At 41.0% G+C, this 26,665-nt stretch overlaps 4 protein-coding genes across 6 annotated transcripts; all 4 read left to right on the top strand.

Annotated features, from left to right (window-relative positions):
- The first annotated feature begins 1,544 nt into the window (after window positions 1–1,544).
- Window positions 1,545–4,025, top strand: LOC133162385 (E3 ubiquitin-protein ligase MARCHF9-like). Its single transcript, XM_061291537.1, has 4 exons — window positions 1,545–1,778; window positions 2,664–2,819; window positions 3,263–3,455; window positions 3,706–4,025. The coding sequence occupies exons 1-4, from the start codon at window positions 1,545–1,547 to the stop codon at window positions 4,023–4,025; spliced, it is 903 nt and encodes a 300-aa protein (XP_061147521.1).
- A 638-nt stretch (window positions 4,026–4,663) lies between these two features.
- On the top strand, window positions 4,664–10,004 carry mettl1 (methyltransferase 1, tRNA methylguanosine). Of its 3 annotated transcripts, XM_061291624.1 has the most exons (7): window positions 4,664–4,894; window positions 5,017–5,144; window positions 5,222–5,406; window positions 6,705–6,818; window positions 8,770–8,871; window positions 9,251–9,395; window positions 9,914–10,004. In XM_061291624.1, exons 1-6 carry the CDS (start codon window positions 4,803–4,805, stop codon window positions 9,380–9,382), a joined length of 753 nt encoding a protein of 250 aa, XP_061147608.1. In that variant the 5' UTR covers window positions 4,664–4,802; the 3' UTR covers window positions 9,383–9,395; window positions 9,914–10,004. The 3 variants fall into 3 exon arrangements, with proteins under 3 accessions (XP_061147608.1, XP_061147607.1, XP_061147609.1); XM_061291623.1 differs by having other exon boundaries at window positions 9,251–10,004; XM_061291625.1 differs by having other exon boundaries at window positions 4,755–4,894; window positions 4,986–5,144; window positions 9,251–10,004.
- LOC133162431 (25-hydroxyvitamin D-1 alpha hydroxylase, mitochondrial) lies at window positions 9,913–21,583 on the top strand. Its single transcript, XM_061291612.1, has 11 exons — window positions 9,913–9,985; window positions 10,421–10,568; window positions 12,218–16,814; window positions 17,513–17,703; window positions 18,229–18,419; window positions 18,871–19,071; window positions 19,580–19,734; window positions 19,937–20,103; window positions 20,164–20,245; window positions 20,329–20,526; window positions 20,669–21,583. The coding sequence occupies exons 3-11, from the start codon at window positions 16,596–16,598 to the stop codon at window positions 20,780–20,782; spliced, it is 1,518 nt and encodes a 505-aa protein (XP_061147596.1). The 5' UTR covers window positions 9,913–9,985; window positions 10,421–10,568; window positions 12,218–16,595; the 3' UTR covers window positions 20,783–21,583.
- A 960-nt stretch (window positions 21,584–22,543) lies between these two features.
- Window positions 22,544–26,316, top strand: mcrs1 (microspherule protein 1). The gene is made up of 14 exons (XM_061291616.1): window positions 22,544–22,726; window positions 23,344–23,492; window positions 23,581–23,719; window positions 23,808–23,972; window positions 24,185–24,294; window positions 24,376–24,484; window positions 24,571–24,709; window positions 24,930–25,005; window positions 25,190–25,218; window positions 25,284–25,376; window positions 25,526–25,608; window positions 25,681–25,768; window positions 25,838–25,965; window positions 26,049–26,316. Exons 2-14 carry the CDS (start codon window positions 23,344–23,346, stop codon window positions 26,133–26,135), a joined length of 1,395 nt encoding a protein of 464 aa, XP_061147600.1. The 5' UTR covers window positions 22,544–22,726; the 3' UTR covers window positions 26,136–26,316.
- The last annotated feature ends 349 nt before the right edge of the window (window positions 26,317–26,665 follow it).

Below are 26,665 nucleotides of genomic sequence, written 5' to 3' on the forward strand. Positions count from 1 at the left end.
GCCATACAACACGACTAGAATATCACTGTATTAGTTCACTCATCGCTGTCAAAACAGTGAGGTCAAAATGTCATTCAGGAATTTTTATTATTGTTGTCTGCAGAATACAGAATACTCTGTTTATTGGCAGTATTTAGTAGAAACCAGTTATGTTCATGTCAGATGATGACAACAGAGAAATTGTAAATTAACAAATTAAATAGCCAACCTCACTTGCTTGTGTATTAAGGATTACAGAATGCTTGGGTTTTGTGAATTAAGCAGAGACAGGGGCGGAGCTACATAGTGATTGGTCATTCTCTTAACCCCCCCACACACACACACCTTCCACCCCAAATCTAGGTGTAAATTTTGATACCTGTGATTTTTTGGACATTTTCACATGGATGTACCGATGCAGTATTCTTAAATACCGTTTTTGATTGATTGATTGATTGATTGATTGATTTATTGATTGATTAATTGATTGATTGGTTTTATTGAACGCAAACACTGCGAGATAAAGCTATATAGACTACTGCAAGTACTTGTGCATCAATAAAGAAAATGATCGAGTATTAACAGAGTAGGTCTACAGTGCTGCCTTACATACAAAGAACACAAGTCGTACAGATAGATACAGGGGCTGCACTAAATGACATCATGTGAGGTGTCAGAAGCTTTGACAAATCTCTTCAGAGGGTAAAGCACAATTTTTAACAGTAAGCAGTAAACTGCCCGCTGGCCAAGCACGTCCAAAAAAAATCCGAATGTCTTCAACTGGATCGGTAAGGAAAGGGGATGGTCACATTTTCAATTTAACAGTGTTCATTGATGTGTTCGTTCATGTGTAATTTCATCCTACTTAAAAAGCATAAGAGGAAATTTGCGGTTTGTAATCATCACACGCGTCAGTACAGTATTTTTTTTTACATTGCACTGCACATCACCCCACATAAACAAAAACATCACCCCACATGTTGGAAGCAAATAAACAAAAAAACATTACGTCTTTACAATTGCGTCTTCCTGGCGTCTGCTTGCATATCCAATTACATCACCGTAATAAGAAGATGAGCGCTTACGTCATCTTTGTCAAGATTCGGCGAAATTTGCCGTCGTTACGTGCACGTCACAGCGCCGCTACGGACAGAAGCAGGCAATGTAAGTGGATCAAGTTCTGACTTTGTCTATTCCAATTAGTGCCGTCGGGGCGATCACTCGACGAGAATTAAATATAAAATACTCATTCTGACGAAGAGGAGGCAGTACAGAGTTGGCTAAATGGATGCGAGGCACAATACAGGCTATCCACTTGCAGCTCAACAATTCAAGATATTTGTGGATTAATTCATGCATTTTTTTTTTTACAAGTAGAAAATGGAGTCCATAGAGGGGTCCTCCCCTGCTGGCTGCTCAGCTTTGCACTTCTTCTAACAACTCCTACCAGCCTACGTCGAAATCAAGCTCATTGGAGCAGCGTGTCCGCAAGAGAATGATAGTTGGTGACTAACAGTGTTCTGCTCCAAATAAAGCAGAATCAGAAGACCCAAACCATCTCCAGCATGACGGAGGTGATCGGAGGCTCTTCTGGGCAGCCGCTCAAACTCTCTTGTCCGGGAGAGGAAGAGGAGGTCAAGGAGGAGGAGGAGGACAAAGAAGAGAAGGACAAGAGGGATTGCCAAGTCCCAGGTGACAAAGTTAAACACCTGCAGGAGGACACCGAATCCTTCGACAATGTTGCAGAAAGTGAAATGTGCACCCCGCAGTGTCGGATCTGCTTCCAGGGCCCAGACAAGGTACACTTAAATTAATAAATCATTTTTGGGTGCATTCCTCTACTTACTAATTTAGAAATCCACTTCAAATACTGAATGAACCGTATGTCCTCAAAGCAGGAAAGAATATTCACAAAAGGTTAGTGGAATGAAAAAAGGAGAAATTGTTGCATTGGTCTGAAACATTGGTCAAAACTTAAAAAAAAAAAAAACATAATTGGTCAACAAATATTGTATCTAACTTTTTTTCCTGTATCTAACCCACTGGTGTGTTGCGACGGCTCTTCCACTAGATGGCAGAAGCCGGTATGTCATATTGAACCGTGGACTATAAAGTGCCAAAATAGTACAAGTATAAAAGTGAAACTTTTTCAAGTTATGTCTCCATAAACTATACAGATTCGAATCACAACTGGACAACAGAATCATGTTTGATCACTAAATACATTTTGAGTGACAGTCAAGGCCTGGCTTGCACTAAATTTGCAATGAAATTTGAGCTGTTGTTTAAAACGGGATACACACATGATTTTAAAAACTTTTGATGCCGGACACAAAGCGTAAAATAATGGGCGTGTGTACTGATCGTACTGACCCTTGGGAGGCAGGATAGTCCTGACCTGTGGGAAGCAGCATGCCACAGGGCATCTACTTAAATTCATCCATCCGTGTTGGAGTCTATCCCAACTGACTTGTCATAGTCATATTAATATGCTCCATTTTGGTACTGCGCATTGCAAGAAATGTAATTCATTATGTTGAAATTGTATCAATGTTATTTTTGGCAAAACCAATTGATGGAGGCTAGTATTGAAATGTGTGCATGAATGCTATTCATTTTAACGGAAACTATTCACTTGGTGGGATCATCTCCAACTTTATGTAGGTGTTGTTTGTTTTCTGCAGGGAGAACTATTGAGCCCCTGCCGCTGTGATGGCTCTGTGCGCTACTCTCACGAGTCTTGCCTTGTCCGCTGGATCAGGGAAACAGGCTCCTGGAACTGTGAGATCTGCCGCTTTAAGTACCGAGTTCATTCCGTTTGCACCAAGAACCCACTGAAGGTACCATATTGTCTCCAATCTTGTATGTGTGCCAAAATGACATCCAATGAAAAGTATCAAATGGAGGAAACACATTCACAGACTTGTCATTGTCAGAAAAGCCTTTTTAACCAAGAGGCAACTCGGGGACCACTGCTTTGAAATATTATTTTATTTTGCACCGAAAGAGGATGACTTATACAGGCTATTATTTGCATCTGTATGTCTATTTTGGAAATCTTAGCTACATGTGACATAATTTGGACGGGTAAACAATTCATAAAAAGCTGGAAAATAAATAAAGTCTAAATAATTCATCAATCTTATTTTTAAAAACTTACAATTATTTCCAATTTCGTAGACCACCTGCAATACCGTGACGTACCACTAGAGGGCGACAACCGGTTGACATTCCTTGACCTATAATATTAACGCCTTGATATTTGTCTTGTCTGTTTTTGCAGTGGGAATCCATCTCTCTGACCTTGATTGAAAAGGTACAGATTGCAGCCATTATCCTGGGCTTGATGTTCCTCATAGCTAGTTTGGCTTGGCTTATATGGTCAATTGTCAGCCCCTTTGCAGAATTCCAGCGTAATAGTTATATCTTTCAGATATTATACGGCATGTACGTCTTCATGGACTTCGTTTGTATAGGTATGACACAACAGATACACTTATGCAACATTTGGCAAACTGATTGATTTATTGGCAGGTGTGACTGGGTGCATGTTTTGGAAAGTAAGGTTGTGCTTTGAATGGTGGACACAGACGGCTGTCACCATTTAATGTGTTGCTTCCAAGTCAAGCCATTCATATTTCTTAATTCTTTGAAAGTGTAATTAGAGTTCCAGTATTTAACCCAACCCTCTTTACTGCTCCCCTACCCTTTGTTCTTTCCACACAGGACTTCTAATCCAAGAAGGACCATCTTTTTACCGGATCATAAGGCGCTGGCATACAATGAACAAAAAGTGGAGAGTACTAAATTATGACAAAACAAAAGACTTGACCAGTTCTAGAAAGAAAGGCGCCCGTGATGTGCAAAGTCACACTGGGGAAGTTCCACACAACGGGCAGGAGCCCAGACGGTCTTGTATTACCTTCTATGTTGGCAATATTATTCTGAGCATCCTCAACAGGCTAAGAAGGCCCAACAACAACAACAACAACAACAACCGTGCTGCTGACAACCATGAGGTCAGCATGAGGGTGACCACTGTATAGCAGGGTCAGAAGCAGAGTTGAACTTCAATCCAAATTTAACCCACACAAGCACAGTTTGTCTATGTGGCCAAAGGGTGAACAGATTGGTTAATTTGGAGTAAAAAAAGAAGACATTTTCAAGACAAATGTTGAATAAAAGTATTTTTTTAACTGCCAGAAGTTGGAAACAATATAAGATTCTAAAGTTTTTTTTGTTTTGTTTTACTGTCGGGACCAATCATTGCCACTTAGATGTTTTCTGAAGAATTGACAAATGCCTTTTGTATAAATTGTGTTGTGCACATATGCATTGCAATTGTATCAACTGAGACATTTAAACTTGCAGGACTAAAGGATTAATGTCAGGCTTGATAATAAGTATCCGAATAAAAATTATGCCGTGACATAATGGCCTAATTTTTCCTCAAATTGTAATGTTTTGGAATATTTTTACTTATTTAACCAGGCAAATCCCTTTAAGATTAAAAAGTTATTTTGCAAGGGAGTCCTGAATAAATGGTAATTACAACCAAACTTTTATTTGTCATCTTTTATTATAGTGAAAGATGAATGAATGGAGATTATTGGAAAGTACGGACCCTTCTTTTTTTTTTTTTTTTTTTTTTTTTTAAACAAGTGTATTGGTCGCTTAATGATGACGTAACAATCCGCGACGCGTGTGTTTGGGAAAAGCATGCAGATGAAACCGTGACTCAAGAGTTGACATTTTAATAAGTTACTCACTTTAAAAGAAGCGAATAAAGGAAAAACCTGCGTGTTTTTTGGAAGCACATCATTATGGAAGCCGAGATGAGTTCGTCAATGCCGCAGAAGCGTTACTACAGACAACGAGCACATTCAAACCCGATGGCACATCATTCGTTTGACTAGTGAGTGACGTCCGTGCGTATTTACTTAATTCAACAATTTCAGGCAAACTTCTTTGCATCTTCGTTGAACTCTTTCCAAACGTGTTCATAGGAATCCATTGCTGTCATTCTTGTCTTGTCAGTCCTGTGTGTCCAGAGGAGATGGACTGGAGCACGCTCTATCCACAATTCTTTAGTGAGGAGCAATCTGGAGAAGGAACACCACAAGTTGAGTTTGCAGATATTGGGTGTGGATACGGTGGACTTTTAGGTAATTACTCCTTATCCATTCGACTTGTACTGTCTGCCAATCTTTAGACATTTCTCATATCATGTGTGGTTTCCCAGTGGAGTTAGCTCCACTCTTTCCAGACAAACTCATGCTGGGTCTGGAGATCCGGGTGAAAGTGTCCGATTATGTCCAGGATCGTATCAAGTCATTACGTGAGAGCAATCCAGGAAGCTACCAGAACATTGCCTGCCTTCGCAGCAACGCCATGAAGTATCTTCCCAACTTCTTCAGGAAGGGACAGGTAGAATTTTCCTGCATTCCATTTCATTATTTTACAAGCATACACAGATGGAACAACTTGACACTCAATTGCGATGTCAAATTGGGATACAAACACAAGTGACGTTTGGTCATATTGCGCAAATTCCGCTCTTTCCTACATTGTGCAGGCAATATGAACGTTACTGGTAGAAAGACCACTAAACACCCCCCCCCCCCCCCCCCCAAAAACAAAATAGCTATAATGGTGAGAAATGTTTGCAGCTGCAAAGTTGGCAAAAATTTAAGCATGCAAGGATCAGTCGGAGACAAGAGCCGAATGTGGCCCCCGGGCTTTACTTTGCTGAGCTCAGGCTTAATAAATTCTCAGAGTTCAGATTTTCTGTTCACAGAAGATAAACGGAATAATGTTCATCTGGCTGTTGCAACCATTTATTAATGTACCTTGGAACTATAGCGTAGTAATCCTTATGACATCGCCATATCATTTTTCCACATTATTCTTGACTCGCAGGCTTATTTACATTCTTGGTAGTTGGCCAGTCAGTGTTTGGGGCCAAATGTGGCCTGTTCCCCCTTAGTATTTTATGATGACTTGGCTTTATTTTGGACTTGGTAACATTTCAGGAAAACTCTAAATCAGTGGTTCTTAACCTTGTTGGGGGTACCAAACCCCATCAGTTTCCTTTGCGCATTCATCAAACCCCTCTAGTGAAAAATAAAATGCATTTTCTTTTCAAATCCAGGATTTCACAACAATGGGGTGATTGATGTTTGGGGGGGAGGCACATCGCATCAACTGAGTTTAGAGTACATTAGTCCAAGACACTTTTTATCCAATTCATTCAGCTTCAATAATTTATGACTCAGATTAATCAGTGATCGTATTGTACCACAGTCATGTTCGCTGCTTTGGATTAAATGTTCACCTGAACTAGCCTGAGGCAGTGTTATATTTATAATAAAAAAGTCAAAGTAATCCTCCATGGCACTACATTAGGTACATCTGCAATGTTTAGAAAATGTTTCTGCTGATAAAAGGTGAGACATCATCCAATGCTAATTTAATTCGCACAGCGGTTCCGTTCAATAAAGTCCCCATAATTACAGAAGCTGAGCGAAGTATTGATAATCCAAAAAGTTTGACTGTTCACTGGAAATTGTATTAACTAGGAAAGGAGAGGGGGCATGTTAAAGAGGTTACATTATATAGGATCAAGATAGTGGTCTTAAAAATAGAAACTGCAATTGCATGTGGGTTGGAGTGATTCAAACTTTTTCAGTCTCGTGGGCTCATTCACCTTTTGCCTTTATTTTCAGCTAAGTAAGATGTTCTTCCTTTTCCCGGATCCTCATTTTAAGAAGACCAAACACAAATGGAGGATCATCAGCCCTACGTTATTGGCAGAGTATGCCTACACACTTAGAATCGGGGTACGTATGACACCAAGCACAATCCAAGTCATGTATAGCCTGAAGCTATTATTATTTGGGTGTCCATAACGGAAAGTCAATATTCACCATTTCAGAAAGCCCCTTTAACTTGTTTTCCAGTTGCTCGCGTGATGTCACACATCAGGCCCAGTAACTTAAATAACTAATAAGGCGACTATTAATTAGGTTTGGTACAACTGTGATCTCATATAGCTGTGTTTTGATTGGAGGCCCGAACTGGGAGGCACATGTTCTGCCATTTCAAAGGCGACACACGTTCTTGCGTGTATCGAGTCTCACATTTTTCAGTGTCCGCACTTTATACTCGCTCATTTTGTCGCCTGATTTTACAGTGTGGAAATTGCTGGATTGCCTGCTGTGCCAAAAGCCTATATACCTTCAATTTGAAACAAAGAAGGGCCTTATAGCGAATTCTGCTTTATAGTTTTTCCTTTGGCATGCATGCATGTGCGTCCGTGCATGCATATGTGTCTCCAAGGTCTGCTCGCCAGGCCTTTTTTGGCACAACTGTGCTGGTAGGTGGGGTCGTCTGTCATAGACGTTTGCCCACACGATACGCCCCCATGAGCATGAATTACAATTATTGAGTGACACAATCGTTTGCATGTGAACACTAGTCTCATTTGCGACAGCTGAACAAATAGTGTGTCCATTCGGTCGTATCCCGGCTTCACTGTAAAAAAAAAAAAAAAAAAAAAGTGTGATAAAGTGCAATGCGATGTGGTAATGTGTGCCATGACTGAGTTTTCTAAGAAGTCCTTGTTCTCGTAAATCTATCTGCGCAGTGTCCAGTGTAAACTGCTGTGACATTGGGGATTAACCTCTGTGTTGTCTCTGGGTTATTTTTATCATGATGCCCAGGATCACTGCTCCGCACATGTGAGGAAACCTTCACATGCAATTTACGCTGCAAGCTTAAAGATGCATTCCATGGGGATATCTTTTCATTTGACTCATTATGACTCACATATCCTATAAGAGCAAATGAACACTTAAAATAGTCATTTTCAAACAGGATTAGGTTGGAATTTCCCATGGTTTTTTTGGGGGGGGTTTTTTGCGGGTGTGACGTCACACACGGGTAGTACGGAGGAGTCCGACTAAAACTTGCCTCATCTCTGTCAACATTAATTGGTTACGACCCTTCCAGGCTCTGCGTTGAGTCTACGACAATGTGTATTGTGCACGCAATTTGCAATTTCATTTTTTGGCCACAGGTGGCAGTAGTGATTAGAAACTCCAAATCCAGCACATTGCAGCTTTAATAAGTGGAAAGGCTCTTGCTGGACCACAGACCACTGGCACGGTTGCATAAGCCTCATTTGGATCTGCACCAAGGTGCACACTACCAGTATTGACCCTGTTTTCAAATTGATATCTATTTCTGCATAGTTTCCTTACTTTTGTCAAATAAATGTAAATATCATAAATGACATGAATTGGAATTGAGTTTTTTTTTTCCCAATAGTGATTGTTATTTGTTAAGAAACTCTGCAATTTATTTTTTGTGCTCTTTCCAAAATGCCCTAAAATAACCTCAAAGCCTTAGCTAATAGGAAAGTAGTAAGAAGTATGTTGAAGTTCTGAGATCTTTGTATCGAAGCTAAGCCCGCTCTGGGTTGTTAGTGGAAGAAGTTCTGGAGAGTCTTTGCCACATGTATGTTTTTGCGCTGCTGTGTGGCTATTAAACAGCTCAGTTTACAAGGAGGTCTTGTTATTTCTTGACAATTGTTATTTTTACACGTTACGCACGTTCCCGTTTCTGGCCAAAAGTCATCTGTAAGCCATTTGTTTTAAAGGGTAATGTAAGATATGATTGAAATAGGTTTGTAGAATATTTCAATGAAAATTCTGGTGGGGCGTCATTTACTACTCAGTTACTAAAATCATATTGCCATTTTATTTGATTGGCTGTTCTGTGTTTCTTTAGGGTTTGGTTTATACCATCACGGACGTGGAGGAGGTCCACCTTTGGATGGTGAAGCACTTTAGCGAACATCCGTTATTCTTGCGCGTCCCTGATGAAGAGCTGGTACGTGGAGAACACTGTTTGCAGGTCACACAACTGTATTTGTTTTCTGTCCGCTCCATTGAGGTCACACTTTTTTTTTTTTTGCGCTGTTCCAGTTTTCTTAGAGAGGTTTAACTTTTCAAGTGAAAACTTTTGGTCAATATTTGAACTCTCAAAGTTCCTTATTGTCATGCCTTTTTTCAAAAGTTGGGAGGTAACCTTAACCCTTTTGGAAAAAGGTGCACATGTTCACCTCATGCACACTTGCCGTAGCTACCGTTAACAACTCTTTAGCGCTGTGTAACATTTTCAAACAAACGTGGGTGCATCTATCTCGAGTTTTTTTTCAATGCACGATGCACAGGTGTATTTGTCTCATCCAAATACTTTGTTTTTGCAGGTTGATGATGTCATCATTTCTCGATTAGGTGTGTGCACAGAGGAAGGAAAAAAAGTGCAGCGGAACGAAGGGAAAAACTTTCGCGCGATCTTCCGGCGGATTGAAGATCCAGTATTGGTGGACATGGAATGAAACACAAAATAAAGTAACTTTTGCTCTTCTTGGTGACATTTAGAGGATTAAACAGAGCGGCTGGTCTTCTCCGGTTGTTGCCACGTTACACCATCATGGGGGGGTGCAGTTTTTTTAATTTTTTTAATGATTTTCTCTTTCTAGATGCTCTTTTGTTTCTTGTAAATCACATTCAGTGCATTGTATCATACTTGTCATACAGTGGTAATAATAAAGAGCAGGTACATTTTAAAAGCAATATTTTACATACTTGATTGGCTAGCTCCTGTAAAATAAATGTCATTTGTTTTTTTGGACAGTGACAACTATCCAGAAATCCTATCATTCTGTATATACAGGTGCCACTTTGCATATTTACCAACAGTTTGTTCATTGACCCAAGATTACAGATTGAATCTCAGACTGTGACAGGTCCCACTTGTCAGTTTGAGTGCCAAGAGAAATACGTGACACAATTGTCAGCTTTCTAAACTCATCAGTAAATTCTTTGCACTTTGATCGTGTGTTTTTTTTTTTTTTTTCTCCTGTCAGGAGTTTGGAAGTATTTGCTGCTGCAGGGGATGTGATTTGAAGCAGGACAGCACTTGCCTCAGTCAATAAAAGGTGATGATGGATCGAAAAATGCACCTTGATGTTATCTATTTTTGCTAGCTTATGACATTAAATTGTATTTGTTAATTTGGTGCTATGAATCTGCAACCATCCTTACGCGTTTTCCCATTCCTGAACTTGGCTTCTCGCTCAAAGTCAGCTGTGATTGGCCCCAGCTCACCAGCAGCCCAAATGAGAACTAACATTTTAGAAAACAGATGTAAGCAGGAAGAAAAAGCTCTTTATTAAAACATCTTCAAGATCTTTGAAGGAAAGCCAAAGTTCAAGGCTGAAACAATTTGCACTAGTGGTGACATCTTGCGGAAGTTGCGTTTGCTCCCATCTGGACCTCAGACTTGTTGAAGTCATCATTCCTTTCTCCAGATGTGATTACAGAGGCAGCTGTTTGTAAACTCATTAAAATGTTTTCACATCCTCCTTTTTAAGCGTACTCCTCCGACCCAAACTCGGGCCGAAGACTTCAAAGAACTCCTGACTCATGCATTCCGAACACCACAAATCGGAGGTGATTCATACTAAAATGCACATGCAACAGCAAAATCCTCAGACTGAACATATTAAAGGGAAGAAGAAGGTAAGGATGCTTTCATTCTTCTCCACCTTGTATGATTTATCATCATGGAGTAAATTGTGGATTACTGAATCATATACGACCTCTGCCATCAGGTCACTGACCTCATGTGACTGCTTGGCCTAAAGGGGATTATGGGATTTCAAATTGTTCCCTCTAAAATTTCAGGTCAACTTTAAGGTCATAACAATAATATTCTGCTTATTTTATTACGAGATGAAATCATCTCTGATGGATACTTTTCATTCCAAAGTGGCAAACAAAGCAGCTGCAGCCTCTCGAGTCTTTACACATGCAACTCATGACATCGTGACTGGCTCATTATTTAAGTCAGCCCTGCATCAGCTGACCGTCAAAGCACTTTTGTTCTGGATTTTTTTTTTCTCTTTTGTTGCCATTAATTGTTCCTTAAGGATTGAGTTGAGTCCCAGGCACTCTTTACATTTGTCTAAGCGGTTCAGAAGATGGATGGATGGATCTTTACATCTCTTTACACAACCCCCTGACACTTTTCAACTGGATTCAATTAGGCATGAAAACAACACTATGCATCACCAGAAAAACACCATATGCACAGCGAAGCATGGTAGTGGCAGTGTCATGCCTCGGGGCTGTTTTTGTTAGCTGGAACAGAGGCTTTAGTCAAGGTGGAGGGGGGTTATGTGCAGGTCCTCCAAATAGTCATCTTTACCACAAACCCTTCAGCTGTCAGTGGAAAAAATAGCTCAAACTGCACAGGAATTTCACCTTTTAGCATGACATTGACCCCATGCGTGCATCCAAATTAACGAAAGAATGTTTTCACTAGGAGATTAGTTAAAGTTTTTAAAATGGTGCAGACAGAGCCTAGACCTAAATCCCGTTGATTATTGGAAAATGGCTGTGCACGATACATGCCCTCAAAATCTGGCACAAAATCCGGAGCATTCTCGGAGCAAAGAGAGGTCGAATGTTCTTAGGTCAATACGTATCATGCTGAGATGCATAGCCTCAAACTGTCAATAGTGTAAAAAGTTCAACAAAGTATTCGTTTCAGCATGTGTGCATGGATGACAGCTCCAGTCAAGAATGTGACCTGGTCCTTGGAATTAGCTAGCTTGATGCTGAAATGCCTTCAAAATGAACAGAAACAAAGTATTCTTCCAAGAATTTAACTGTGCAGCCAAGATCAAATACAACTTTGACGTCTATATGCGTCAATGGCAGTGAATGAGTTAAAAAGTCAACCACCAAATTTTTATAATAAAAAAACATCGCCTTTCTGCTGGGTTACAGTAGCATCCTAGTAACACTACCATCTCATCTGAAACTATAACAGATGTTCGGAACGTGGCAGCATATCTGGATGGTCCGCTTCTATTCACCACCGCTGCGAGAGAGTCCCACGTTTGAATCTGTGTCGACTCGAGCCTTTCTGTGCCAAAAACATCAACTTATATTGTGTTTCTGTGGCTCAGTGTAATAAGACCTCAACCATAGCGAAAGAAAAAAACGTTTTTCCTCTTTTTAGCATGTGGGTTATATCACATTGCACTACTAGAATGTGTCGAGTAAAAACCAGTTGGGCTTACCATGCAAAAAAAAAAAGATCCCATGTCAGCCAGCTGTTTATATGCGAGTAAAAGACCACTAATCGCCATTTGTCTTTATAGATTCCATCAGGCTGATTGGTCAGTGACCAATCACAGAAGAGAAAAACTCCAATTGCGGCACATGTTGCCAAGGTAGCGCTCATCCATCATGCGGACGATGAAAAAAGTCGTCCACATACAGTCGGACGGATACATGTGGCCTCCAGATGCGGTTCTTTTAACAGATGCTATTCATCACATACCTTAAAGTCCTTCACATGGGTAACATATACTAAAAGGAAAAGGCAACATAATCCCTGAAGCAAGTTAATCATTTAAATCCTTGTTCATTGGTGTTCAAATAAATCAGCATAGTCTGAGTCCAGTGAGCCCATTTGTAAACATATATGGCACTTTTTGATGCAGAGATGGATTCATTTATGTTGAGCCAATGCAAGATTGATTTCCTAAATTTGCTTTGTCACATTAGCCCATTATGTAACCCAGCTTTTTTTTTGCATTTTGCTCCATATAACATCATCTTTAGTAAATTGTAACATATAGTCAAGACTATCAAATGTGGTTTCTACCCAGGACATGCGAAAATACGTCATATACTGTACTGCAATAACAGTGGCATATATACATAAAATGAATTAAAAAAAACATAAAGATGTTATTACAGGATGAAAAGTTTTAATTTACGTGAGGGGGAAATTTAGTAATGCGCATTTAACAACCTTAAACTCATTTTTACAACCTAATTCTTCAACTTCAATTAATTTGGAAAAGTTTGACGTACTTTTCCAAAGTAAGTGGGGGGCGTGTGCGGCGCCAGACTTGCCCCTGACTCCCATAAATACAAAGTTGTCCCCTCTGTTTTTTTTTGTTTTTTTTAAGGGAGAGAGGGACACACAAGAGCACACCGGACGCATACGCACAATGTCACTTGCACATGTGTGTGCGAGTGCAAGCATGCATGCATGCGTGTACACAAAGACGTTCTTCTGCAACCAGCAGACAGGCTGGCTGCAGCCATGAACTTTAACATACTAGTCTTGGAGTATAGAGCCGTCTCCCCTCTGGGCAGGGGGCCAACACAATGAGGGAAATACCTCTCGGCCTGTCCCCGCCGAGTCGGAGAACATGATCTACAACGGGGCCACGTCAATTCCCAGACGGCACAAAGAGGCTATTCTTTCGCGCCCTTATGTTCTTTCATAATCGATACAAATCCCCCCCATTTTTCTGTTTTTGAAATATATCACATTCCTGTTTAATCCGTCAGCTACTTGTGTGGTCATGAATGAGCTTTCTAATGAGCTGAACGAGGTGGGCAACGATGAGCATTCAAGCCATTGTTGCAGAAAATTATTGCTTTGTCGGTACTCTAGACTGCAATATCCGAATTGTAGCAGAAGTGAAATTTTTACATCAGCCCTACCATTTTAAGAAAAAATTGATTATTAGGAAACCACTGCGGCTGAGGAAAAACAACCTGACCGGCCAGGCGTCATTCAATTTGGCTACCTGTTTTATTGGGCTTGAAGAGCTTTGCTGAACCTATAATGGAATATGCGTTGATATTTTGCCAGCAGTTCTAAAATGCAAACATTATATTCTTTTAAGCCAGTCTTAACAGCCCTTACACTTCCCTCTTTGGCAGCATTAACTCTACTCAGAGGCTTTCTAGTTTTAGTCATGTGTGGTTTGTCATGCATGGCAAAAACAATGCAACCAGTAATTAGAATTAGAATCTACTTTGCAGATAAAAAAAAAAAAACCTCTAAACATGAGAGAACACGTCTGAGCAAAGTTGAATGGTGTGTAGTAGGAAGATAAGGCACAGCTCAATATATGTGCAACTGATACAGTGCAAACATTGTCTGTATTGGATTAATACATTCGATAGTAGTAAATCGGTAAGCAAAAATCATTCCACAGCACCACAATAATAAAAATAAGGTTACATTAAAAGCGCTCAGATAGGCACTGTCAACTGCGCGCCATTGGCTTTCAGTGTATTTGCGTTAATATTTTCAAACAAGCAGACGGACAATTTGGTGGCCTTGTCTGAAAATTGTTTGTGTGAATGTTTACCTTCAAGATAAGGCAACGTCTTCCACTTGGGACACCTCGTGTACAAATCGCATGTCTAGACGTTTGCTCTTTGCTCCATTTTGTTGGAGTTTTAGGCTTGTATTTGGTTTGCCATCCCACCTGTCGATGATGTCCATGTGGTTGTAATGGATTTTAGTTTTGCACCATTGGTGTTTGTAATCATTGCATTGCGCAACCTAATAACTGACTTGGGTATGTCATCATCGCATTTGTGGTCGTCGCGTTATTTGTTGTGCGATGAGACACAACAACAAAAGGTCTTAACCTACTTAATACCAATCGATGTGGAATTATTGTCTCTTGGATTAACACAATCTTCATGTCATTGGGAACGATTTTTTTAAAATGAGAACAATTTGCAAGTCGCAGTTACGAAATGTTTGTGGGGGGGGGGGAGTACAAAGTCACCTTGAAGTGTTTTTTGCTATCTTGTAGTAGAGTTGTCTTCCTTATTTTTAGTTTGAAACAGTGGACAGGAATGTAGTCTTGATGCAATGTTTCTTAGTCATGTTGTTACTTTTTTGCTTTTTTATTGCTTGCTCAGTATTGGATTGGACATACTGCTACATATGTACAGTATGCACAGGTGGGGGAGGTCATGAAATACATAAAATACTTGGTCATGCTATACGTCACTGATGCCAAACTCTACCAAGTCCAAAATTCCATAAAGCAGATTATCAATCAATCCCTTGCATTTCCCTGAAACATTTCTGATGTAAGACTTCTGGCTCGAGCGTCCTTATAAGGGTCTGCCAAGTCCCGCAGGGCCGCATGGAAGTATAGCCGTTGGCTTGTTACTCAAACCTGCGCACACACATGGCACTTTACACGAATTCCACTTCAAATTAAATCAGGTCAGGTTTTTCTCCCGGGCTTGGAAAACCCAGTAAGTCAGCAAAAATAATTGTGTGGAGCCACTTTTAAATAGTCCACCACCACTACCACGAGACTGGCCTGTTATTCCAGTTTAACTTTAAATTAGCACCAAAATTGTTTTGTGACTCATGCACAAGGATAGAATGGGATCAGCACTGCCTTGTTCCTAGAAGCCATCATATCCACTCACACAAATTTGAATTATATTGGCAAATCGAAGTCCGGCCTTCCTTTGTAGGGTTTGCTTTTTCCCTCACTCTTTGGAGTCTTCCCACATTCCGTTAAAAAAAAGCATTTTTGGTTAATTGAACACTCGAAACTGTCGGTAGATGATGTGGAATGCCGATAGTATCCGGCCTCTCACCCAAAGTTAGCTGGGATGGACTCCAGCTCACCCGTGACCCCAAATGAGGGCACCTTATAAATAATAGACATCCATTTCTGTTGCTGGGGCAAGAAATTACAACAGGGCTGATAACAATTTAACCCTCCAAGAAAACTAGAGGACCATATCGACCCCATTTTGGGGGTACTCAAGCACCCTCAAAGTGAATCCAAGAACCCCAAAAATGTGAGAGCTCTTTCTTTCATCTTTTTTTTTTTTTGGGGAAGAAAAATACAGTAACACCCACCTCCATAATTCAATAATGGTTTGATCCACCCCAACCTTCCCACCATAGGTTTAGCTTTTATTAGCTTGGAAACATTACAAAAATGAACTCATCATAGATAGAAAACATATTTCTTGAAGAAAGAGCCAAGTTAAGATAAGATGCGACCCACAAAATGTACAAGCCATTGCATGTCGAGAAAAACACCGTGTTTAATTCACCCAATTCCAGCTGCAGCATATTTTAAAAGACTTTTGAGACACCCCCGAACTTCTGATCCTAGAAACGCCCCTGGTACCAACCATCTGTTTGTATCTTTGTCAGCGACCAAGGGTTCTTCTGTACGTTGCCAATATGCAAATATTTCAAAAGTGTCAAGTGTGCAAAAGCACCCTGCAGTGACAGCATCCTAATGATTTAGCTCCTCCGCCTTAATGCACGCGTGCTGACTAAATGTGTCAGCCTGCAGGTTTGTGGGGGAGCAAAGGGCGAGCGATAAGCCAGCGTCTCTCTCTCTCTCACACACACACGCACACGCACACACGCACACACTACCTCACACACACACACTCGCAAGTAAGTCATGTATTATTTATCCTGGAGCTCCACGTGTGCTGTCTCTCAGGGTTGGTCCTTTTTCGACCCTGTGATTGGACACACCTCCAAGCTCCACCGGCTCATCCAAGCGAAGGGAGGGGCCTGGGCTCACACCCATCCACCATTGGCCCCGAATCCAAAAATTTACAGCTTTATCTCCGCGGGTTCGAGGAGCAGGTCGCGGGGTTATAAATAGAGCCTCCACCCCGGCGGGGGAGAGAAAATGAGCATCGGTGTGTGGCGACCGCTCCATGATCTCTGTGAGAAGGATGCTGCAGCAAGCTCTCAGAGTGTCCGGCCGGAGCGTCTTCCCACTCCTAAAGTGGGTAGAAAGGTGGACTGAGGGCGCAGCCGCCCGTCCGGACGGGACGACGGTGAGGACTCTGGATGACATGCCCGGCCCCTCGGTGCTTGGCTTCGCCTGGGACTTATTCGCCCGCCGGGGACTGTCCAAGCTGCACCAGTTACAGGTAGGAGCACCTTCAAATATGACTGATTTGCAGGATATTTGAATGCATTATGCAAATGAACTACATTATTTGGGAGGTTTTTGCTTACTTATTACAAATTAGTGGTTGCAGAGGAAGAATGAGTTGAAAAAAAACTGAAAAAAAAGCACTTTCTGTCTGTATCAATAATGTTGCCTATAAAAAAACGATGCTTGGTGTCGATTCAAGGAAGCTGTAAATTGACAATATGCTGATATATTTTGTGATTTGCCAAATTTTAGAGCTGCATTCCATCATACTGAGAGGCGTGTCTAGCTGTTGTTAAATCACTTGAGTAGCAGCTCATGCAGTTTAACAACCGCTCCTTGTTAGATTTACACTTTCTGGCAGTTTGAGAAAAAAGAGAACATTTCTTAGACTTGCATTCCACTGTGCATGTGTGCTATTGCCAAGGAACTGACATGCATTATGAGATATGGTTGCATATAGCGATAGTGATATTTTAACATGTACCCGAAGAAATGACATTTTTATGATCTAATGATTTTTTTTTCTTTTGCAAAAATAAGCAAGCTCAATGCATTATTGATGCACGTTTAAGTTTGCATCTGACCATATTGCATGTGTTTGCGACATGCATCAATATATTGCATTGTATGTTCTAAATATTTTGATCACTGTGCAAGTTTCATAAGCTCAAAGCCTTTTTCACATCCCAGCTGGAGGGAGTGCAACGTTACGGCCCCATGTGGAAGGCGAGCTTCGGCCCCATCACGACAGTCCATGTGGCTCATCCGGCGCTCATCGAGCAGGTGCTGAGGCAAGAGGGCCAGCGCCCCATGCGCTCTGACCTTTCCTCCTGGAAGGACTACAGGAAGCTCAGAGGTCAGCACTACGGACTGCTGACATCGTAAGTCTTCTCTTTTAATGTCATACAGTCGCTTATGTGCCACCATTTTCCCACAGAGAGCAAAAGTGACTTGGTAGCTGCAATTCCCTTCATTTTGTCAGCGCACTTGTCAGATGTGCATCTCTCACATGCGGAAATTTAATTGAGGCAACAATTTGTTCCGTCTCAAACTGCACTGCATTATTGATTGGAACCCAAAATAAAATGGCATGCAACTCCAAACTGCTTAGGTGAGGTTGTTACACATTCCTTTACATAGAAGCTTAGTTTAAATTAATTAATTGAATTAAATTACCTGTAATTGCCCAGAATGCAGTTTGTGGACTTTCCAGGTGATATCAAAGTGAGCACCTCAAATGTTCAAACCTTCCTCGCGTGTCTTCTGTACAACCCCGCTGCCCCTAAACGATAGAAATGAGATGGCTCCTTAATTATTGACTTCAACACGCTAAGTATCATATCCATGTCTTTTTAAGCAAGCCACCGCTACATATTGATGATGATGTCGATTTGTGTTCTGCTCAGTGAAGGCGAGGAGTGGCAGGAGGTGCGAAGCCTCCTCGCAAAGCACATGCTGCCGCCCAAAGCGGTGGAAGCTTACGACCAAACCCTGAACGGCGTGGTCAGTGACCTCATCGCCAAACTTCGCCTGCGCAGACACCCCGAAGGCCTCGTGACCGATATTGCCAGGGAGTTCTATTACTTCGGGCTGGAGGGTGAGATGTTTTGTGATGAAGCCAATAGTTTAAACATGCATGGCCTGACTTAACCCATTTTCTTGTTCACTGACATTACATCATTTTAGGGATGACTTAAATATTGTACAAATGGCAGGTTCCAGATTGCAGATGTTTCTTAAGAATTAGGTGCAATTCTACTTTTAACCACTAGACAGCAGCATTTTAAAACCTAAATTACTTTAGGCTACTATATAGTTTAGCCACAGACTTAGATTTTACTCATAATGGTGGTGGAGTACTGTATAATTTGTCAAATCTGCTCTTATAAATCCTAAAGACTCCCAAGAAATACATTTGGACCAAGTAATGATCAATTAGAAGCGTTTCACCACGTTTGAGTGGCCATCAACTGCTGTCTGTTCAATTTAGATTGTATCAATGACATGTCTGAACTCATGTTGTTATTTTTTCTCTCATTTCTTGACAGGAATCTCCTCCGTGTTGTTCGAGTCCAGAATCGGTTGCCTTGAGCCAGTGGTTCCCAAAGAAACGGAGCTCTTCATCGAGTCCATCAACACCATGTTTGTACAGACGCTTCTTACCATGGTCATGCCAAAATGGCTACATTCGCTCTTTCCCCGACCCTGGAAGACTTTCTGTCAGTGCTGGGACTTTATGTTTGAATTTGGTAGGTTCCTTTTAGGTCTTCAGATTACTTTTGAGATTATAAAACTGCACCAATCAAATCATGTCATTGAAAAGAGTGAATTTGGATTTATGGTATGTCGCGTGAAACTCCAGAAATGTAATTATTTTTCTTGCGTTCTTCTCATTGGCTTACACTAAGAGCTGGAATGTTATCCACCCTTGCTCTTACACATGTATGCCCATCTGAGGAGTCCAAAACATGAAAACTGAACATGTTTCAAATAATCATGCTGATCCAAAGTAGATAAGCAAACCAGAGATTATAGTGCATACACTACAAGATATTGCATGAAGGCTGGATTATGATTTATGAAGTTGTGTCATGAGCCTTAAATGTAGAATTGCACATTTCAGTTATGTTTACCCGCAAGCAATTAAATAAACAAAATATTTGTTGTTTAGCAAAAGCTTTTTTAAAAAATCCATTGCTGCATTAATGTAACTTGTAATCCATCTCAACATGCTGTGCCTTTTTGCTGCTTTTTCAGCTAAAGGCCACATTGACCAGCGCTTGAGGGAATCAGAGAAAAAATGTGAAAAAGTGGAGGGCCATTATCTTGCCTACTTCCTGGCCCAGACTGATTTGCCCATGAAGACTGTTTACAGCAATGTCACAGAGCTGCTGCTTGCGGGCGTCGACACCGTAAGACCAAACATCAAATTTGTCTTTGCTTCTGTCGTGTACTATCAGCGTACACTATCAGGTTACTCTTGAGTATACATAAATACCGATACCATGGAACCGATACCACTCGTACCTTTGATACATAAATCTAAACTAAAATCAAAGTCCCAAATTTTAATCCAAATGATTATAGTCATGATACTGTTTGTGTTATTTCCAGATATCCGGCACGATGTCTTGGTCGCTGTACGAGCTATCCCGTCACCCCGAGGTGCAAGCCTCATTACGCGATGAAGTTCTGACCGTCCTGGAAGGCAGGAAAGTGCCTCGGGCAGCCGATGTAGCACGCATGCCACTCATGAAGGCCGTCGTCAAAGAAGTGCTCAGGTGGGAGTCCTCCGAAAGACGCATGAGTTTATCGTGCTCACATCTGGTGACATTTTACAGGTTGTATCCGGTCATCCCTGCTAATGCTCGAGTTATCACTGAGAGGGACATCCAGGTTGGAGGCTACCTCATTCCTAAGAAAGTGAGGAACGCTTACACCTCAGTAGTATCGTCGTCGTCATCATCATCATTATTAAACAGTAACACCAAAATCGCCCCTTCCAGACGCTGATTACGCTGTGCCACTTTGCAACATCACGTGATCCGGCCGTGTTTCCCAATCCAAATGAGTTCCTGCCGCACAGATGGTTGACAAAGGACCAGACTCATCACCCATATTCCTCGTTGCCTTTCGGGGTGGGAAAACGCAGCTGCATAGGCCGACGCATTGCTGAACTGGAGCTCTACCTTGCTCTCGCCAGGGTGAGAACACTTCTGGATTGATGATATAAAATATAAGATGCACAATTACAGCCTTAACATATTTTAACATTAAGGCCTCTGACAGTGTTTTCTGTACGCTGTCCTTGTCTCAGTCTCTTTTCTGTGTTTCCGGTCTCCGTAGATCCTGATCGAGTTCGACGTGCGGCCAGACCCGAAAGGTGTTTCTGTGAAGCCCATGACACGGACGTTGCTCGTTCCTGAAAATGTCATTAACCTGCAGTTTGTTGAACGATGACTCACTCTTCTGAGCGAGCCGAGTTACCTGAACATCACCACGGCTCTCAAGAGCACAAAGCATGCGGGCCGGCAGGGACCTGTTCAGAATCATGTTAAAAAGGCCCACGGGAGGCCTCTGGAGCAGAGTGACGCGGCCGAGGCGCTCCACAGAAGTTCAACTAGCAGTTGTGATAACGCATATTTGCACAAAGTCTGAGAGCTCACATGAATGTAGTTTCACAGATGATCCTCAGACCACGTTTCATTTTTTTTTATAGGACTACATATGAAGCCTCTGGAGCTGATTTTTGTATCACATCACAAATGCCAAATTCAAGCACTATGTGTACAATTAAGCTGGTCAATTTTCAAGTTCTAAATTCGAAACAGTTTTCCATAGGCAATCAGGTCAATTAATTTTATTCCAATGTCCTTATCATAAAAGCTTTATCAATTGTACGGGCAGTTTTTTTTAAAGTAAGATTTTCATATTCATAGCTCACATGCACAAATGTAGAAAAATAAATTGGCTTCTGAAAAATACAACTCAAAAGGAACACAAGTTTGCAAAGCGAGTCTAGTGGTGTTTTGTATTTTTTGAATTAGTGGTAATGCATGTAGTATTATTTACATTAGCGTCTGCTTAGTAACATTAATTTTTCTAGGTATTTGATATTTTATTATTGTGTTGCTCAGTTAAGTAGCAAGGTGATTTTCAGTTTTATAGTTAGTTTCAGTTTTAAGGGTAACACTGTTCATCTGTGATGACAGTAAAAAAAAAAAAGTGGATGACTTGTTCAATGTCACGTGTGCGACAATTGGACTCAGGTTGTGTTTGACTGCTCAGAACGTTTTGATCAAACTCCAAATTGGATGACGATTGGGGGCGTTTCACTTTGGGACCTTCAAGCTGTGCATGTTTTACGACGGTCCAAAGAGCATCGCTGAGAAGAATACAAAAAGAGGTTTAGTCATGGTAAAAACCATGATTGGACACTTACAATTTTGATATGTTTATGCAAAACAATATTAGGCAGTTATGATCAAATCTACACCCAATGGCAGCTGTTAGAAATATTTCTTTGCATAAACAAATCATGGTGCAAATAATAAGTTAAGGCAATCTCCACACTTTTTTTTTTACACTTTGGAAACATAGCAACATTGGTGTCTGAATTGTGTATTTATTGTAATTTAACATGAACTACATGACAATAAAATCACAGGTGCATAAGCACTGCTGTGTGTGTTCGTGACTGTTCATCTGTGCCAATTTGTTGCCCAAATGTTTATCATCGATCCCTACTGTTTCAGAATTGAAATGATTACATGTTCTGAGAACTGGCAAGCCGGTGGTTAAATGTTTGGCAAGTAGAAAAGAATTCTCAGAAATGTGTTGTTCCGTGTCAAAGTTCTTGTCTGGACTGTACTCATTATGTTTGCTTTTGCAACAGACAATACATCCAAATGAAAGCAATCAATACGGATACAGTTACTGTAAATATCGACTAGATGGGAATTCAATAAATGACTGCATACAATATTTGGGCCATTCCACCAAATCAATGTCCAATCAATTTGCTTTTTTTAGTTCTCTAAATCAGAAAATACACACATTGAACAGCCTAAAATGTGTTAAAAAGTTTCAAATGTCTTGTCATACTGTTTGGTTGTTGAAATAGGTGTTGTCTATAATAACAAAATCTATTTATTTAGTTACTCACGTACTGAGTGCTGTCCTTCCAGTCCACAAGACGGCGGTATTGCGCCGTAAACATATTAACAGACCTCACTGCTTCCTCACAAGAAGAAGAAAACATGACCACAACAACGAGCTTTATGCTAACTGTATTTTGTTCCGATCTAGCTATGTTAGCACTGTTTTGATTCGGTACACTTCGCTAAACAATATACACGCGGTCAAATAGTTAATTTAGTACTGCAATAAACCAACGAAGGAACGGTGAGTTACGGGAACGTGCACCTCGCTAACATTAGCTTGCTAATAAACAGGCTAACTTTAGCTGACATTGGAATGTTGATTTGGCTCAGCAAATACTGAATAGGAGATTAAAGCCGATCTAATTGCATCAAATTAAACAAATAAGATTCATTTGACTATTCTTTTATGTTGATCGTCCGAGCCGGCGGTACGGTGCTTTGTTCGGTGGTTCGGCCCTGTGGCTAACGCTCACATGTAAACAAAAATACTAGCTGCAAAGGAAGTAGCATCCCCTGCAATAGATTGTCTAAAAGCCGAATCTAACTGGTTTTATAATGTTCTGAAGTGATTATACATGTGATCTTTTCGCCCAATTGTTGGGCTTTTTTTTCACGCTGATAATTGTTAGGTTTGGGGGGAAATAATTGCAGGTAAAGTGTTTTTACAATTGGTTTTTCTTTCTGAGGGGGGACTTAATGTAAGTAATATATTATTGAAAGGTGTGGATGTTTACATTTTTTAATACTCAATCTGCACTCATTTACTCATTAAAGTATACAAAATTATTTAGTCATGTCCAGCCGTTAAAAGTTTGTAAGACCAACATGTCATCTTTGTCTTTTAATCTGTTTGAGCAGATGCAAGCGGTTGAGCCTGGTGCGTCGATGGCGGTAGCAGGTTCACACAGCCGCTCAGAAGACGAAGAATCTCCCGTTATCAAAGATGTGAAAAGGACGGCGACGCAAGCGTTTGGCAGCGGTGTTCCTAAACGCAGAAGTTCATCGAGGTTCCATTCAATCAATTGTCTAATTCGAGCTTGCTCCTCATATTCCGTTGGGGATAAATAAACATGTCCATATGTTACTCATCCACAGATCAATAAAAAGGAAGAAGTTTGACGACGAGCTGGTGGAAAGCAGCCTTGTCAAGTCATCAAGTCGTGTTAAAGGTCCACCTCTTATGGAGCCTTTACGCTGCTCAGGTAGTGAGCCTTCTTCCAGCGAGAAAAAGAAGGTAACACAAATGATCACCGTGGGAAAACAAAAGTTTAAGTTTTATTTTGTTTAAAAAGACATTGAAATTGCTCATGCTCTCTTGTCAGGTGGCAAAATCAGGACCGTCTTTAACGGCGCCTCTCACAATGCTGATGCATCCTACGCCGATGAGCAAAAGAATGAAGAAAAGTAAACAGCCGCTACACATCACAAAAGACTTAGGTCGCTGGAAGCCTACAGATGACCTGCTGCTCATTAATGCAGTGCTGCAGGTGAGTTTGAAACTTTGAAGTATGTACGTACAATTTACATTTACAGGCAATGCTCTTATTTAGAATCATTATTTAGGTAGCTTTATTTTGCTTTCAACAAATATAGTGTTATTTACCTATTACAATTATGCTGTTTTTCGAGCAAATAGGGGAGGCTACATTGATTCAAAAAATAAATTGTGCAGATGTAATGATGTGTTCATATCCCACAGACAACGGACCTCACATCTGTTCATTTGGGGGTCAAGTTCAGTTGTCGTTTCACTTTACGGGAAATCAAGGAGCGGTGGTACTCGCTGCTCTACGATCCCGTCATCTCAAAGTAAGACGTTTGTCACATCCTCCTCCCACTGTGTTGACACTTTGACCTTTGACTCTCCTCCCTGTGTTCGTGGCTGCTCAGACTCGCGTGGCAGGCGATGCGGCAGCTTCATCCAGAAGCCGTAGCGGCGATACAAAGCAAAGCTCTCTTCAGCCAAGCTGAGGAAGTTCTACTGGCCAAGATTGGTTCGGTCAGTACTCGGGGTTCTCCTATGATTGTCTCGCCATTGGGACATTTGATCAGAATCACAGAATGTCTTTGATTGGCACTACACAGACGAGTCAGCCCAAATTAGACACATTCCAGGATCTTCTGAGTAAACACCCAAGTGTTTTTCACCAGTCGCGATCCCCCAAAAGTCTACTGGTCCACTGGCAGCTTCTGAAGCAGTACTACCTGCTGGACGACCAGAGCGGTGAGCCCACAGCAAATATTATTTCTTCAGTGTCCTCCCGGTAAATGGATAAACTTCATAGATTTTACTTTTCCTGAATGGTTATTGCTGCTTTTCTCAACTTGAACTCTGTCTATGTCAAACACTGACGTTATCACAATTGATTATGATGCAAACTTGAATTCTAATTAGAAAAAAAATAATTGACTGCAGTGTGGTTAATAAGTGCCTTGTGTTGCAGTCCAGCCACTCCCAAAGGGCGACCAAGTCCTGAACTTCTCCGATGCTGAGCAGATTGTTGAAGAGATCAAGTTAAAGTAAGGCATGCTTTTCTTTTCATTGGGGTGTTCATTTTCAAAGTTTGCTGCAAAATGAAAACCCAATGATAATTTCTATTTATTTATTAGGCCCTAAGCAAAAGAGCCTCCTGGAATTTATTTTATTTTTTAAATCCATAACTTTACACTTCTGATCCATTTGTCATCTTTTCGTCACATGCAGGGAGAGTAGAGATGAAATATTGGAACACGGTAAGAAATTTTGCATCATTCATTGTCCAGATTGAAAACATTACAAATTGGCTCTCCCTTTCCAGAGCTGATGATAACCGATCGTCACCAAAAAAGGGAGATCAGGCAATTGGAGCAAGAGTTGCCCCGCTGGCAGGTCCTTGTGGATAGCATCACAGGTAGACATGGCGTCTTTCGTCTTGATTTAAACGAGGATGATTCCGAGGTCCCAGGTCTGCTCAGTAATTCCCAAAACATGAAATACGATAAGGACGATGCTTATTTATTTATTTATTTTACTGAGCGAAACTGCAACTGTGTGTGACAGGGGTGAGCATGCCTGACTTTGACAACCAGACGCTGGCAGCTCTCAGAGGAAGAATGGTACGCTACCTCATGAGATCACGAGAGGTAGGTCGGACACGGTTCCACTGGTTTACCTTTCAGAGCAGATCGAGTTGTAAGCAATTTGTCCTCACTCAGATTACACTGGGCCGCGCAACCAAAGACAAACAGATCGATGTGGATCTGTCACTCGAGGGGCCCGCCTGGAAAATATCAAGGAAACAAGGTGATCAAATTGGAAGGAGGAAATTCAAATCCCGAAGCGTGAGGTTAAAATGACATTTGATGTTCCTAGGAATTATTAAACTGAAGAATAACGGGGATTTCTTCATCGCCAATGAGGGCAGACGACCCATCTACATCGACGGAAGACCGGTCCTGTCGGGCAACAAGTGGAAACTAAACAATAACTCAGTTGTGGAGGTACGTGGGATAGTTATACAGTTCATGATTTTGAAATGGGTCAATATAGTCACCAAATTGCGGCGCTACATCTCTTTCTACAGATCGCAGGACTTCGCTTTGTGTTTTTAATAAACCTGGAACTCATCTCCCTCATCAAAGCTGAAGCAGCCAAGATGACACAACAGTGAACGCTCCACTCCGTTCTGTACATAGAAGTTCTTCGGACTTGCATTTCACAAGCTGGTCAATGGACGGTTTCTGTGGTGTGCTGTAGACTCTGTCATTGTGGAGCACTTTTTCCACTTTCCAGATTATTTTATTTAAATGTGTAGTGAATCTTTTCCACATTAATAAACGGCTGTACACACACAGATGTCATTCTCTGTACGGACTTTGACACACATTGCTTTTCATTAACTCAGCAGCTGACATAAAAACAAAACATCTAAATTCCTGCATTGAGCATATTTCCTTGATATATTTGTACATATTTATACATTATCATCTAAAATTGAAAATAGAAATGCATTATGTCATTTCCAGACAGAATCTAAGAATATCCACTGAATGGTAATATCCGTTTTTATGCAAAGTCTGCATAGACCAGAATGGCAAGTTCTCCAAAGTATAAAAAGCGTGTTTATGGGAATAGCGTCATGATGGCGGCAATACTATTTGAGTGTACAAATAGTATCAAGAGGTATTACCAATAGTTTGG

The sequence above is a fragment of the Syngnathus typhle genome, linkage group LG11 (genome assembly GCF_033458585.1).
Source record: "Syngnathus typhle isolate RoL2023-S1 ecotype Sweden linkage group LG11, RoL_Styp_1.0, whole genome shotgun sequence".
Lineage (NCBI taxonomy): Eukaryota > Metazoa > Chordata > Actinopteri > Syngnathiformes > Syngnathidae > Syngnathus > Syngnathus typhle.